Source organism: Ipomoea triloba, chromosome 15, assembly GCF_003576645.1.
Source record: "Ipomoea triloba cultivar NCNSP0323 chromosome 15, ASM357664v1".
Lineage (NCBI taxonomy): Eukaryota > Viridiplantae > Streptophyta > Magnoliopsida > Solanales > Convolvulaceae > Ipomoea > Ipomoea triloba.
In genome coordinates, this window is record NC_044930.1 from 1,283,406 (window position 1) to 1,297,578 (window position 14,173).

Consider the following 14,173-nt stretch of genomic DNA (forward strand, 5'->3'; position numbering starts at 1 on the left):
TTTGACACTTTGTTAGCACCACCAATAGGCCGGAGACACAAAAAAAAAATTATTTTATAAAAGGATTACATTTTTTCTATTAAATTTTCTATAAATATTTTATTTCTAATTTAGTATATACTCAACCTTATCGTGTTTGTGTCTGTGTTTGTATTGTTATCATGTATTCATGTTAACTTGTTAACGAGCTCATTAACACAAACTATAAGTCTAACGCTAACCATATTTGTTTCATATTATAATATAAAAAATTAATGAATTGTTTTTGTTCATTAACCTATTGACTTTTTTAAAAGTCCACTGTGAAGTACGTAGTACTATGATAAGATATTGTTCATTTTTTTTTTTTTTGAAAACAGATATTGTTCATTTGTTCTTATGGAACATCCAATCTTAATAGGTGTAATATGCTAACATCACTCATCCCCACTAGTCGTCCCACTTGACATGTTCTTTCCTTATTTTATATTTTTATTTTATTTTATATTATTTTTTGATTGATACATTAAATATTAAATTTCAACTTTTTTGTTTTAAATCCACCACGAGGTATTTCAAGTCTTTCTCCGTTCCGTCCGTTTAATAGTCTGGTAGACTCGACTAATTCCACTCGCTCCGTGAGGCACAACAGCTGGCCCGAAAAGAATCGTTACTTGTGGGAATCGAACTCGGATTCAACTTTACTAAACTATCCTAAACTCTCAAAATCTCTGTTCAAAGGTGCTAGAAAAAATAAATCGTATATAAATATATATATAATCGTTTTTTTTTAATACTACTAACTCTATTACAATGCAAATATATATATAATCGTTTTTTTTTAATACTACTAACTCTATTACAATGCAGTATCTGTTCATAACTACTTTATCAAAGTATTAAAGCACAAGAGTGAGTATAGTATGTATTGCCTCTACTGAGACTCGAACCCACTACCCACTACTTTATCAAAGTATTAAAGCACAAGAGTTAGAATTGCCTGTACTGAGACTCGAACCCACCACCTCCTGTATAAAGGGAAAGATTTGATGCCACTAGACCACAAGGTCCTTAGCATGTGGTTAGTAGTTAAAATCATCACAAACTAATATCAATGCAGTATTAGTTAAACGTGTCTTCTACATAACCGGTAACACAATTAACTTTTCTAGTTGACAATTAATTCAAATTACCCAGCTTAACTACTATTTAACTTTTGACTAATAAGACTATTTAACATTTGACTAATTAATTTTTCAGTTAAATACGTCAAGCCTGCTAATAATATCAAATTATTAACTCATCTTATGTGTGCTACGTGCTAGTTTATTACGTAGTACTGGGTGGCTACCTAAGCTAGTACAATTCAAGTTGCTATCACACGCCCAACATTGTTGCCCAAAACGTTATTAGTCCTCCGATGTTGTCTACAGACCACAAGTAAGGTTGCATTATATTTTCCTTGAATTGACTTCATCTGCTAGCTAGTTTATCAATATGTATATTATCAGTATATGCAACAATTTATTGTTGGCCGCCGTAATCATATTTTATGGTTAATTATTTATTTTTAGGCGTAGATAATAATAATAATAATATGAAAATTTGGACTGGTGTTGAGAGTTAGTGATGAGGGAAGGTTAAATTCAACATCCTATCATTAATATCTAGTGCTAACTGCTATTAAAGTATAAAGAAATGAAGTTTCATATTTACTATTAGTTATAACTTTTAGCATAATTAGTATAAACTAATAGCTCACACTATAGGCAAACCAGTAACTAAACACTTAGGTGTTTCTGGTTGACATGTTTAGCTATCAGGAATGGATATCAAAGTCATTTATTGCTTGGTTGACAGGTTTTTAGAACACTAGTATAGGTTTTGATTACCGCATTAATTACAAAACTCATTCCCTAATAAAATAAGGGTTTCATTTCTCTTCTTCCTTCGATCCTCTTCCTCAACTATTAATAATCAAATCACATTCCACCCTACTACTAAACATGCAAAATATTTTCACCAACACCCATTACTATTACCAAGTATTTTATACTCATTTCGATTCCGATTCCCATGTACGCACCAAACATACCCTAGTTCCTTTTTTTTTTTTTTTTTCCACCAAACTCTTTAACCTAATGGCTTAGTTAGGCTTATACATACGCCACTTTAATTCTTAATATATAATTATATTAGAAAAATGTTGCATTAATGTCATACTTAATTATCGGTGGTCCTTAACTAAAGATTATAGGGAAAACCGTGTTTTTTTTTCTTAAATCATATCATATGTCAATAATTAACTCATTGTATGAATTATTTATGTCTATACATTATACCCTCAATTGTTTCAAACATGACAATTTTTTCCCCTCTCCATTATATTATTGCATCCATTTGCACATTAACCATATTTGTTTCATATTAAAATCATAAATTAATGATTTTTTTAATTGTTCAATGCATTTTTTAAAAAAGTTCACTATAAAATACGTATTATGATCAGTGTTGCAAAAATCACATCTAGGCGCCAATTAATTGTCGCCTAGGCACCCCAGACACTCGAGGAGCGCCTAACGATTCTTTAAACCATGACAATGATATGATATTATTCTTATGGAACATCCAATCTTAATAGGTGTAATATGCTAACATCATTCCTCCCAACTGCCGCCACACTTGACCATAATGTTATTAATTGGTCAAATAATGATTCAATTCACGCATATTTATTTTCCTAATTAATATGAATTCAATTCTTCATTCTCATTTCGATTTTTCCTAATTAATATGAATTCAATTCTTCATTCTCATTCCGATTCTTGCAGTGCAGATTGAAGATGCACATTATATTCACCCTTCCAGTGCTTTGACTAATGAATTGTTGTAAAAGATGGATTCATATAGTTCTAGAAAGGTTAATTTATGACTTGTTTTTAACATGTTTCTAATTTAAATCATGTGGAAAATATATACTCCGTTCCGTATATGCTAATGTTGTTGGACGGAGGTTTGGGAGGCAGAAATTATTAGCATCTTGTTATTGAAACGTGAAGTTGATTGTTACTCATGTATAATGAAATAAAATTGTGTGTTTGGTATTAATTATATATTTTGACATAACGGTAAGTGCTCAATTTAACCGTTGATATTAGAGTAGATCATAGGTTAACATGCTGTGTTAGATGAGAAGGAATTCTTGGACCAATTTTTGGCTTAGTGAAAAAAGTTGAATATGTATGAGATTTGGGTCAGATTCTTGAGTAGTTTAACTATATAACTCTCATATTTTGCTTTCTAAATCAAACTATCGGATGTGGTAAACATTAATGAGTAATCTTATAAGAATTTTTATTTGAAAATAATTCATAGGAAAAAAGTACAAAAATTAATTTTCTCTAATTATGGGCCTGAAAATGGGCTTTACTTGCGTTCAATTTAGTAGTGCCTTCAATTAACAATAAGAGGCTAAGATTAGACAGCTTATCGGGCTTGATCCAAAATACTGCGTATTATATATATATACACATACTTACACACACTCAAATACAAGTCTTCAACCCTATTCAACCCTATTCAGTGTTGTCATATATATCTATTGCCGTCATTTTCAATATATATATATATATATATATATCTATTGCCGTCATCATTCTCCAGTTCGCCACTACGAGATTGTTGTAGATCGAGTACTGTATATTGACGATTGGAGGCACATCCTTCCCCCATTGCTAGCGTTGAATTGTTGATCTTTGAGACTCAATCTCGACCTGAAAATGGAGAATTATTGCAAATTGTCAAGGGATCTGGTGATTGATTTTGTATTGAAATTATCGGTAAAATCTCTTATACGATTTAAATTTGTTCGTAAAATTTTTTATGAATTCATATACTTAGACATCCCAAGCACCCCAAGATCGTAGTGGATTAATTGTTGTCAATGTATGTTATGGTTGATTTCGATTAGAATGATATTATTAAACTTGATCATGGTGATTATCTTATTTATGAATTATGATATTTAGATACGTAATCTGTCCATTAGAAAAGTTAAAGCGGATCTTACTCTTTTTTGTTGTCCCTTACAGAGTTACAAACCACCTTAAGATGCATTTGTTCTTTGAATTTGGGTTTGGAATTTCTAACAACATAACTTGAAAAGTTGTCATGCTATTAGAAATTTGTTCTTTTGATGATGGTGGTAAAACATACAACAACAATACCGTTCATCTTGGTTTTAATGATCCTAACAACTAGGCAAGTCTCACTAAGACGACTAAGAGATGATGGCCATATATATATATATATATATATATATATATATATAATATTATGAGTTATTATGACTTATATGGAGTATTTTACTAAAATTATTTACAATTTAATTTGAAATTAGGTAATAAAATTTATATATTTAAAAATTTATTAAAAATTGTTGAGCGAGCATTATTATATATATTAGTGTTTTATCGGAAAAATTGTTATTGTGAATTTAAATTTAAAAAAATAGAAAAGATGCTAAAATATATAATATAATAATATAATTGGACTTTTATATATTTGGTCAAGTATCTTTTTTCATAGCATACAAAATTAAAATTAAACTTTTGTATAGTTAATATAATCTCTAATCAAGTACATATTTACATAAATTTATAGATAAAATTCACATAATTAAGTTAATTTAACTCAGTTTTTTAGTATGTGGCTAAAAATCTTAGGTAAGGTAAGAAAATCTTGAAATGTATGATTTTTATATATTAGTTTTGAAATCAATTTGATACAAATTTATTAGGAAACTATTTTAAAAAATGACCTAATAACTATAGTAATTAATGCTGAAAAAATTATTCTTTATTTATATTACCATAAAATTAACTTGGGGTGTGGTTGAGTAAAATTGTAGAAGTGACCCATCTATCATTAACCAAAGGTCAAAGGGTTCAATCCAGGTCAGCTGTCCCAACCAAAGGTCAAGGGTTCAATCAGCTCCAAGGATTTCTCTTTGCACGCTGGATCGGTGAAGACCTGTGCTCTCGATTTTTTTAGTCATCACTTCATTGTATTTATATGTAGAAAAAGTTAAAATTATAAATTTGTATAATGTTTCAAAAGGAAAGTGTAATTACTTCTCTTTATTTTTTTAAGTTTTTAAATATTAATTCTAAATAACATTTTTGTTATATATATATATATGTGTGTGTGTGTGTGATATATATATGGTGCGAAGATAACTTTTCTCATGGAAGTGTGGATAACACAGACGCACCTTAAGTATAGAATTGATACACCTAACATTAGGCATTAAAATGACACACCTTAAGTACACAAACAATGCACCTTAAGCATATAAACAAAGCACCTTAAAAACACAAACTACGCACCTAAAGTTTTAAAATGGCGCATTATAACCTTAAGAAGGAAAACCATGCACATTAAGAAGTAAAACAATGTACCTAAAGCTTTAGACTAGAGCACCTTAAGTTTTAACAATTGATGCACTTTGAGCACATAAATCACACACCTTAAGAAGGCAAACAACACACCTAAAACTTTAGATCGACGCATTTTAAGTTTCACCAAAAACACACCTTAAGTTCTCAACATGCACCTTAAAGAAGGAAAACCATACATCTTAAGTTTTGACCAATATGTAAAAAGACCAAAATGCCACCACTATTTTTTTTCCTTTTAAATTTTCAGTAATCCTGGACGTTGATCTTGACAAAATCAATGGCTCTCATCTCATCCTACAACTGTACCTGACACACCCAACAACTGCACCTGACACACCGGTGCACGTACACCCAATCACACTCCACACACCGGTGCACGTACACCCAATCACACTCCACAACTGCCCAATGCACCTGACACACCCAATCACACTCCACAACTGCACCTGACACACCCAATCACACGGTAATCCATATATAAAGAGAGAGAAAGAGAGAGAGAGATCAAGAGAAAGAGAGAGAAAGAGAGAGAGAGATCAAGAGAGGAAGAAGAACAAGAAGAAGAAGAGAAAGAAAGAATTTGAAAACCATAAATATTTTTTTTTAAGTGCCATTTGGGAATAAGCAAAGCTCACAAAAAAAACACTTTTTTTTTCAATGTATCCTCTCTTATCTCTTCTACTCTCTCTTTCTTCGACCTTATTTTCCAAAAAGCCTGAAAATCCCAATTTGTGTCATTGTTAGGGATGTTCTCATAGCACACACACTTTAATACACTATTATTAATCCCAAATGCACTATCACTATCTGCAAATGTAATATTAAGTTATTTTAAAATCCAAATGCACCATAATAGTTACGATAATATCACCATTAGTCCGCATTGTGAGTTGATATACATCTATCAGTCCAAAACCATATATCTCAAAAGGACTTAAGTAATCCATATGACCACATTGCTTATTGGTTGGGCCAGGGTTATCTTTTAACTTTGGCGATTATATTATATTTACAACTTATTAAATCGCACCTTCCACTTATTAGTAATAATATTATATTAGTAAGAGCTTGTAGTATTTTGGCTTTCCTATACATATATAGTCTATCCTCTCCTCTAAGTTATTCACTGTATTGCTTAAGAAAGTTCATTGATCAATGAGGATTGATTCATCATTTGTTCAGGGGAAAATGAAGGATAAGATGGTGGGGATTGCCAAGAATGTAGAGAAAATTGGGAGGGACGACCCAAGAAGAATCGTACATTCAGCTAAAGTGGGAGTAGCTCTTACGCTCAACTCTTTGTTCTATTATTACAATCCTCTCTATGAAGGGTTTGGGCAATATGGAATCTGGGCTCTTTTGACTGTCATGGCCGTCTTTGAATTCACTGTTGGTCAGTTTCATTGTTGTTTCAACCTTCATTCCTATATGCTTCAGAAACAAACATATTATAATTCTTGGTTTTTGAATTTACCCTTTAATTTCTCTTAGGTGCCACCTTATCCAAAGGCCTGAATAGGGCTTCTGCAACTCTCTTAGCCGCTGCCATGGGTGTTGGAGCTAAGTATTTGGGTGACCTTTCTGGCGACAAAGCCGAACCTGTCGTTCTTGGAATCCTTGTTTACATCCTAGGTACTGTCTGATCTCACAATTTATATTAACTAATGGTTCAGAAAGGCTAACTTTAATTTTTTTTATTAAGATCATTAATTGTCAGTCCCTAAAAGTATATGTTAATGACCATTTGGTTTCAATTCCACTTTATCACATATATATGCAGCTGCTATATTATCATTCACCAGATTTTTTCCCGGTATCAAGACTAAGTATGACTATGGAGTTGTCATATTCATCCTCACCTTCAGTATGGTAGCCGTCTCCGGCTACCGGACGGAGCAGATTATACAGTTTGCTCATCAACGGCTGTCCACGGTGGCCATCGGTGGCGTGACATGCTTACTCATTTCCGTGCTTGTATGCCCTGCATGGGCCGGAGAAGATCTTCAGGACCTCATTGCTGCAAATATTGAAAACCTTGGAAAATCCTTAGAAGGTTACCTAAACATATGCTAATTAAAATCTTTAATTTTATGTTTATTTAATATCAAATTAAAATATATTGTGTTTGATTTGTGCTCTGATCTGACTTCATTCTCAGGGTTTGGAAGTGCATATTTTAGGGTTCTTGAAGGTGAAGGAGGTGGCATGGAGGCATTCCTTCAAGACTATAAATCTGCATTCAATTCTAAAGCCACTGAAGATTCTTTGGTGAGAAATTAAATCAAGTTCAAATGAGAACTTCTACTCTCTTGTGAGAACGTATAAGCTAATCTTTTCATCTATATATGCATTCAAAGAAAGAAGTGGTAGTTAGCATATGTCTGGTGTACATTTGGTAATACTTGACAGTGCATTTGAAGAAAGAGTTTTTAAATGCAGAATTAGTTATCAGCAATTGCACGAACATCGGACATCGATCATAAAATGCACAAATCATAATTATAAAAATGTTGTTTTACGCATACAGGCAGTTTTTGCATGGTGGGAATTTGGTCATGGAAAGTTCACGTTTGGTCATCCATGGGAGGAATACTTGAAAGTTGGAGGTCTTACCAGGGAATGTGCTTCCCATCTTCAAGCTCTCAGCAGCTACTTCAACACTACAGACGATGATGAGGCCACATTATTAACTTTTAAGAGCAAAATTGAAGAGCCATGCACAAGAATGTGCTTCCAATCCACCCACGCTTTGAAAGCTATATCATTAACCATCAAAACCATGGAACATCCGTCCCCGGCAATCCAAGACCACCTACGAAACTCCCGAGCCGCCATTAATGATCTCAAAGTCCTGATTCGAAGCTCGTCATTGTCGACGGAGCTGCTCTTCCAGATCATACCTTGCGCTGCCGTTACGTCTATACTGATCCACATCGTTGATTGCGTCGATAAGATCTCCAAATCCGTCGAGGATCTGTCGGAAAAAGCGGGTTTCAAGAAACCAAAGGAGAAATCTCCCTCGCCGGCGCCGGAAGAGCAGCAGGAACCGCCGCAACAACAGTTGCTCCACAGCGGAACTATAAGACCCGTTAGTGAAGAGAACAAGGTTGAAGTGGTGGCTATTACCATAGATTATACGCATCATCAAAATTACGTGGAATAACTTGACAACTTTTATGCATGGCGGATCCAGAAAATTACCTAAGTGGATGCGAAGTTTAAATGGAAATGTCCATAACAAAATATTAAACACGTTTAACTACAAAGTACATTATAAATTATAATGGAATGTTTTTTGATAAATTACCTGATAGTTAGGGTAGAAGCAAAAAATATAGATGAGTGGGGTGAAAATGTGAAAATATTTATAAGAAAATATAAAATAATTCGAATTGGAAAAAGTGAAAAACACTATATTCATAAATACTTTTTAATTTTATTTTGAGTTAATACCCAATATCCTAAATGACTTTTTATGCTTTAGTCCTTTGTTAAAAATTCTGTTAGTGCACGGTTATAAATAGGGTCCTAATGATAATTTTTCATCCTTCATACCATTTGAGATGATTTCTTCTTCTTTCCTTTATTAAGATACACGCAGAAAATGTAAATTTTTGTACCCAAATATTTATTTACTTTGTATTTATTTATTTAGTTAAAAATGCTTATTCCCCCTTTTATGTTTCGTATATATCAAAGAGGTAATATTAATTCTAAAAATGATAAGTATGCAATATAAAATTCTGTACACTTTGAAAAAAGCAGTACAGCCTACAAATGGTAACTAATTAGTCATGAATATATGGCCATATATATGGGCGATGTCAACTATTTTATTCATGAATATATGGAGATGCAATGACAACCATTTTAGATGTACATTCTGTACAAAATAAATAATTTATCATGAATATAAGGCCATAAGGGGGATATAGCCATAAAAATATCAAACGAGGATAAGTGTTAACATATTATATTATGGCCAGTGCACATTTATAAGTCAACTTTGTCTGATATATACACTAAGTACAACAATTTGTTGTTCAAAAAAAAAGTACAACAATTTGTACACTTAAAAATATACACATATTGTCCTGAAAAGGGAGGGGAGTGGGTGAAACATGATTCTTTTATCTAAAGGTCTCGATTTCGATTCTTGTCAACAGACCCTCTCAATTAGCTTTTTAATTAGTTAGATATGCCAAACAAAATCGTCAACCATCTACGATTTTCATACAATAGAAAAGACAAAAACAAACAAACTAATTCATTTCTATTGAAGGAGGCTGAGAGCAGCGGACGAATTCATGGTTGCAGGATTGCCCGAGGAGCCCCATCTATAACTCATTTGTTCTTTGCAGATGATAGTTTGCTCTTTTTTAAGGCGAATAGAAGGGAGGCTGAGGTAATTAAAGGTTGTTTGGAGGAGTATGAGCACGCTTCAGGTCAGATGGTTAATTTCCAGAAATCTAATGTAACCTATAGCAGGAATACGCCTGAAGGAGTGAGGGAGGAGACGCTGGGCATACTAGGGGTGAGAGAGACTGCTGATTTTGGGAAATACCTTGGATTGCCATCGTATATTGGTCGCAATCGGTCTGAGGTTTTTTCATTTGTGCAGGCTAAGGTTGCTGCTCGTGTAGGTGGGTGGCATAAGAGTCTCTTGTCAAAGGCCGGGAAAGAAATATTGATTAAGACTGTGGCACAGGCATTGCCCACCTACACTATGGGGGTTTACTTGCTGCCTCAGAATTTATGCAGACAGTTGGAAGGTTCATTTGCTCGGTTCTGGTGGCGACACGGGAGGGGAGGCACTGGCCTGCATTGGTTACGGTGGGAGAAACTGTGTGCTCACAAGGCGGCAGGTGGGTTGGGATTTAAGTGTTTGCGTGATTTCAACCTTGCAATGCTCGGTAAGCAAGGGTGGCGGGTTCTGACAAATCCAAACTCTTTAGTGGCCACTTTGCTAAAAGCGAAGTATTTCAGGCATGGGTCTTTCTTAGATGCGTGTGTGGGTCGCAACCCAAGTTATGCGTGGAGGAGTATTATGGCGGCGAAGCATGTGATCATGAGGGGCCTTGGTAGGAGGGTTGGAAATGGTTTCCAAACTAGTGTATGGTGGCAACCGTGGCTTTTCGACCGTGACAATCCATTTGTTGAAGCTATACCATCAAATAGGATGGTTGATATGAAGGTCGCTGAGCTTATTAAACATGACCGGACTGTATGGGACTTGGAGTTGATACGAGAAATATTAACTGAGAGGGATGCCGAGGTTATATCTCGGATGCCATTAGCTGAGGTACGAACTGAGGATGAATGGTATTGGAGGTGGGATGATAGTGGATTGTATAGAGTTAGAGGGGCGTACAGATTGTTGCAGAGCGAAAAACAAATGGTGCAGTTTGATACGCCGTTTACACACTGGGCCAAAATATGGAAGATCGACGTGCCGCCAAGGTTAGCCCATTTACTTTGGCGTTGTGTTCATGGCATATTGCCAACCAGGGGTGCATTAGCCAGGAGAAGGGTGGAGCTGGTAAACGTTTGTGCGTTGTGTGGTGAGCAGAACGAGTCTATGGAGCATCTATTTCAATTCTGTCACTGTGTTGGCGGTGTGTGGGCTCTATTTCCAGGCGATCTTCCTCCTATGGGCAATGATGGCTTTCAGCGTTGGATGCAGCAAGTATTTGAAGGTATGGCCCAAACCATTGAACTGGTAGCTTGGTTTATTGATGGGATTTGGTTGGCTAGAAACAATCTAATTTGGCATGGGGAATTATGGGATACTACTGCTGTTTTTAATGCAGTAATGGCAAAGATGAAGAGGTGGAATGAGAGGAGTGCATGGGGCGGTCAGAATGTTCAAAATGACATGCAGATTGTGGACTCATCACCTAGTGCATGGATGCCGCCTCCGATAGGAATGATGAAGGTGAATGTCGATGCTGCATTGTTTCCGGAGGAGGGAAAGGTGGGTTTTGGTTTTATTGTTTGTGATCATGATAAACAGTTTGTTGCTGCGAGTCGTGGGACTTTAAATTGCATAAATAATCCGCAGGTCGCAGAGGCAATGGCGATCAAGGAAGTGTTAACTTGGATAATGGATAACATGCCTACTCAGAGGTTCATTGTTGAAACGGACTGTATGGTAATGGTGGCCAAACTCAAACAAAAACAATGCGACACGACGTACTTGGGAGTGGTGGTTCGATCAATTTTGGAGCTCATGCGAAGTTGTGAACATGTTGTGGTTACGTTTGTAAAGCGTGATATTAATAGTTGGGCTCATAGATTGGCAAGAAGTGTTAGAGTTAACTTGTCTGTTGATCCGGAATACTGGAGTGATGCTCCACCTGATTGTATTCATGGTCTTTTCGTTCATTAATGAAGGTTGCTTTTCCCTCAAAAAAAAACAACAAACTTAAATAAAGCGTGAACGAAACGATCCACTCTCACACAGTCACACAAGTAATGACTAGAAATTAAATGATTTAATCTCATCTAATGAGCCCTTTAGAAATCGCTAACAATGAAACGGTCTATGCAATTATTTTAGATGTACATTGCGTACATTATATTATTCATCAAATATTACTAAATTCATCAATGTCAACGTTATGATAAAATTTGGATAGTGTTCAATTAGTCAAATACAATGTAAATTAAAAGGTAACTAAAACAATTGACATATATATGAGTAAGTTGATGGTGTATTATATAACAATAAAATTAAATGTTTAATGCCAAAGACCTTGTGGTCTAGTGGCATCCGGTGTACACTTTCATGTGGAAGGGAGTGGGTTCGAGCCTCAGTGGAGGCATCTGTTGACTCCTTGTGCTTCAGTAGGTTGAGAAAGTAGTTATGAACAGCTACAATGAAATTATTGTTTTCTTGTACACTTGTGATTTAAATTATTAGTGTGGACTCTGGTCCAAAATGACATCCAAATAAATATAAATTAATTACAAGTATATAATATGTTAATTGTAGTAGGTACATACATAATTTACTAACCACTACCCGTTGGTACAATGTTCGTATGTGCGAATTGATTACTAGTGGGTAGTTAGCTAGTTAATTCAATTATATTATGTCCACCAAAACATTTTTATTTTATTTTTTTAGATGACTAGGGAACCCATAGTTGTGTAATAACAAACTAGGAAGACCATATGTAGCAGATTCTGTCGAAAAATATTAACAAAAATTAAACTCATGACATTTTAATACAAGAATTATACTCTACTCACTCGGCCATAAATTAAATGAGATGAGTTTAATTTTTATTGATAACATTTTAAGATTTTACGTTTATAAATTAAAGTATATGATATGATATGTAGTAGGAAGGTTTATATGAACCATGACATAAAATGTAAAATGACAATGATATCATACTCCCTTATTACTTCTTTGGAAAAAAAAAAAAAACTCTTGATTATAATCTTTTACTTAAATTACAAATTAATAAGTATGGCATTAAGGTTGTTGACCAAAATATATATAAATAATAGCCTTAATTGAATAATGCATTCTGTTTCAGCAAATAGTTTGATGAATTTTAAGTAAAACGTCTTCTTTATTTGATTGCATGGATGTTCAAACACATGACCTTTTATATGATTTTGACTCTAATGCTAAGTAAAAGAATATATTGCGTCTCAACTAAAACCATAGATATCATAGTCCAACTCATGTGTAATGCCGTGAGTTCGGACTTCTATATATATCACGACATAAAAAAGAGATTGGATCCAGATGTTGTTTAACCCGTCAATTTAGACTGTCAGTTGAGACGAGAAACATTCTAAGCAACTAACATAACCATCTTACTAATTAAGTTAATTAATTCATATTAATATTAACTTAAATAAATAACCATAAAATCCAAGTCAAATTTGATTACGGCCCACATTAAATTGTTGCATTAGCATATACATATCCACAAAGCAAGGTTGCATAATCATGATATTTCTGTGTGCTTAGCGGACCACAAATCTAAAAGTAATATTCAATTCTCCACTGCACGTTTTTATTTTCTTGCACAATATTCATAAATTATTGCATAATTTGCAATGTCAAATTCAATTCGGGTTTTATAATATAGTTAATGAGGTTACGTTGACCAGGGAAAAGCTTGCAATACATGGTATTTGTATGTATACAAGATCATAGGATTAATAATGGTTTGGCTAGCCCGAAAGAAATGGCCGAGTGAGTAGAGTATAATTCTTGTATTAAAATGTCATGAGTTTAATTTTTGTTAATATTTTTCGACAGAATCTGCTACATATGGTCTTCCTAGTTTGTTATTACACAACTATGGGTTCCCTAGTCATCCAAAAAAATAAAATAAAAATGTTTTGGTGGACATAATATAATTGAATTAACTAGCTAACTACCCACTAGTAATCAATTCGCACATACGAACATTGTACCAACGGGTAGTGGTTAGTAAATTATGTATGTACTACTACAATTAACATATTATATACTTGTAATTAATTTATATTTATTTGGATGTCATTTTGGACCAGAGTCCACACTAATAATTTAAATCACAAGTGTACAAGAAAACAATAATTTCATTGAATTGGCAGCCAATAAAATAAAATTGTTCAACTTTTCCATAAGAAACAAATATTGGATAAGTAGTTAATTAGTTTTATTTAGTTTACAAATACAATATGGAGTATTGGATGCTATACGCTACTCTAGCTAGAGTAGTTAT

The 14,173-nt window shown here is 33.9% G+C and overlaps 1 protein-coding gene across 1 annotated transcript; it reads left to right on the forward strand.

Moving 5' to 3' along the window:
* The first annotated feature begins 6,593 nt into the window (after positions 1-6,593).
* On the forward strand, positions 6,594-8,601 carry LOC116006764 (aluminum-activated malate transporter 8-like). The gene is made up of 5 exons (XM_031247253.1): positions 6,594-6,831; positions 6,930-7,070; positions 7,219-7,491; positions 7,597-7,706; positions 7,966-8,601. Exons 1-5 carry the CDS (start codon positions 6,594-6,596, stop codon positions 8,599-8,601), a joined length of 1,398 nt encoding a protein of 465 aa, XP_031103113.1.
* Positions 8,602-14,173: the final 5,572 nt, after the last annotated feature.

Coding starts and splice junctions, on each gene's coding strand:
- LOC116006764 (XM_031247253.1), top strand. CDS start 6,594: ATGAGGATTGATTCATCATTTGTTCAGGGGAAAATGAAGGATAAGATG. Junction 6,832..6,929: donor CGTCTTTGAATTCACTGTTG/GTCAGTTTCATT, acceptor AATTTCTCTTAG/GTGCCACCTTATCCAAAGGC. Junction 7,492..7,596: donor CCTTGGAAAATCCTTAGAAG/GTTACCTAAACA, acceptor CTTCATTCTCAG/GGTTTGGAAGTGCATATTTT.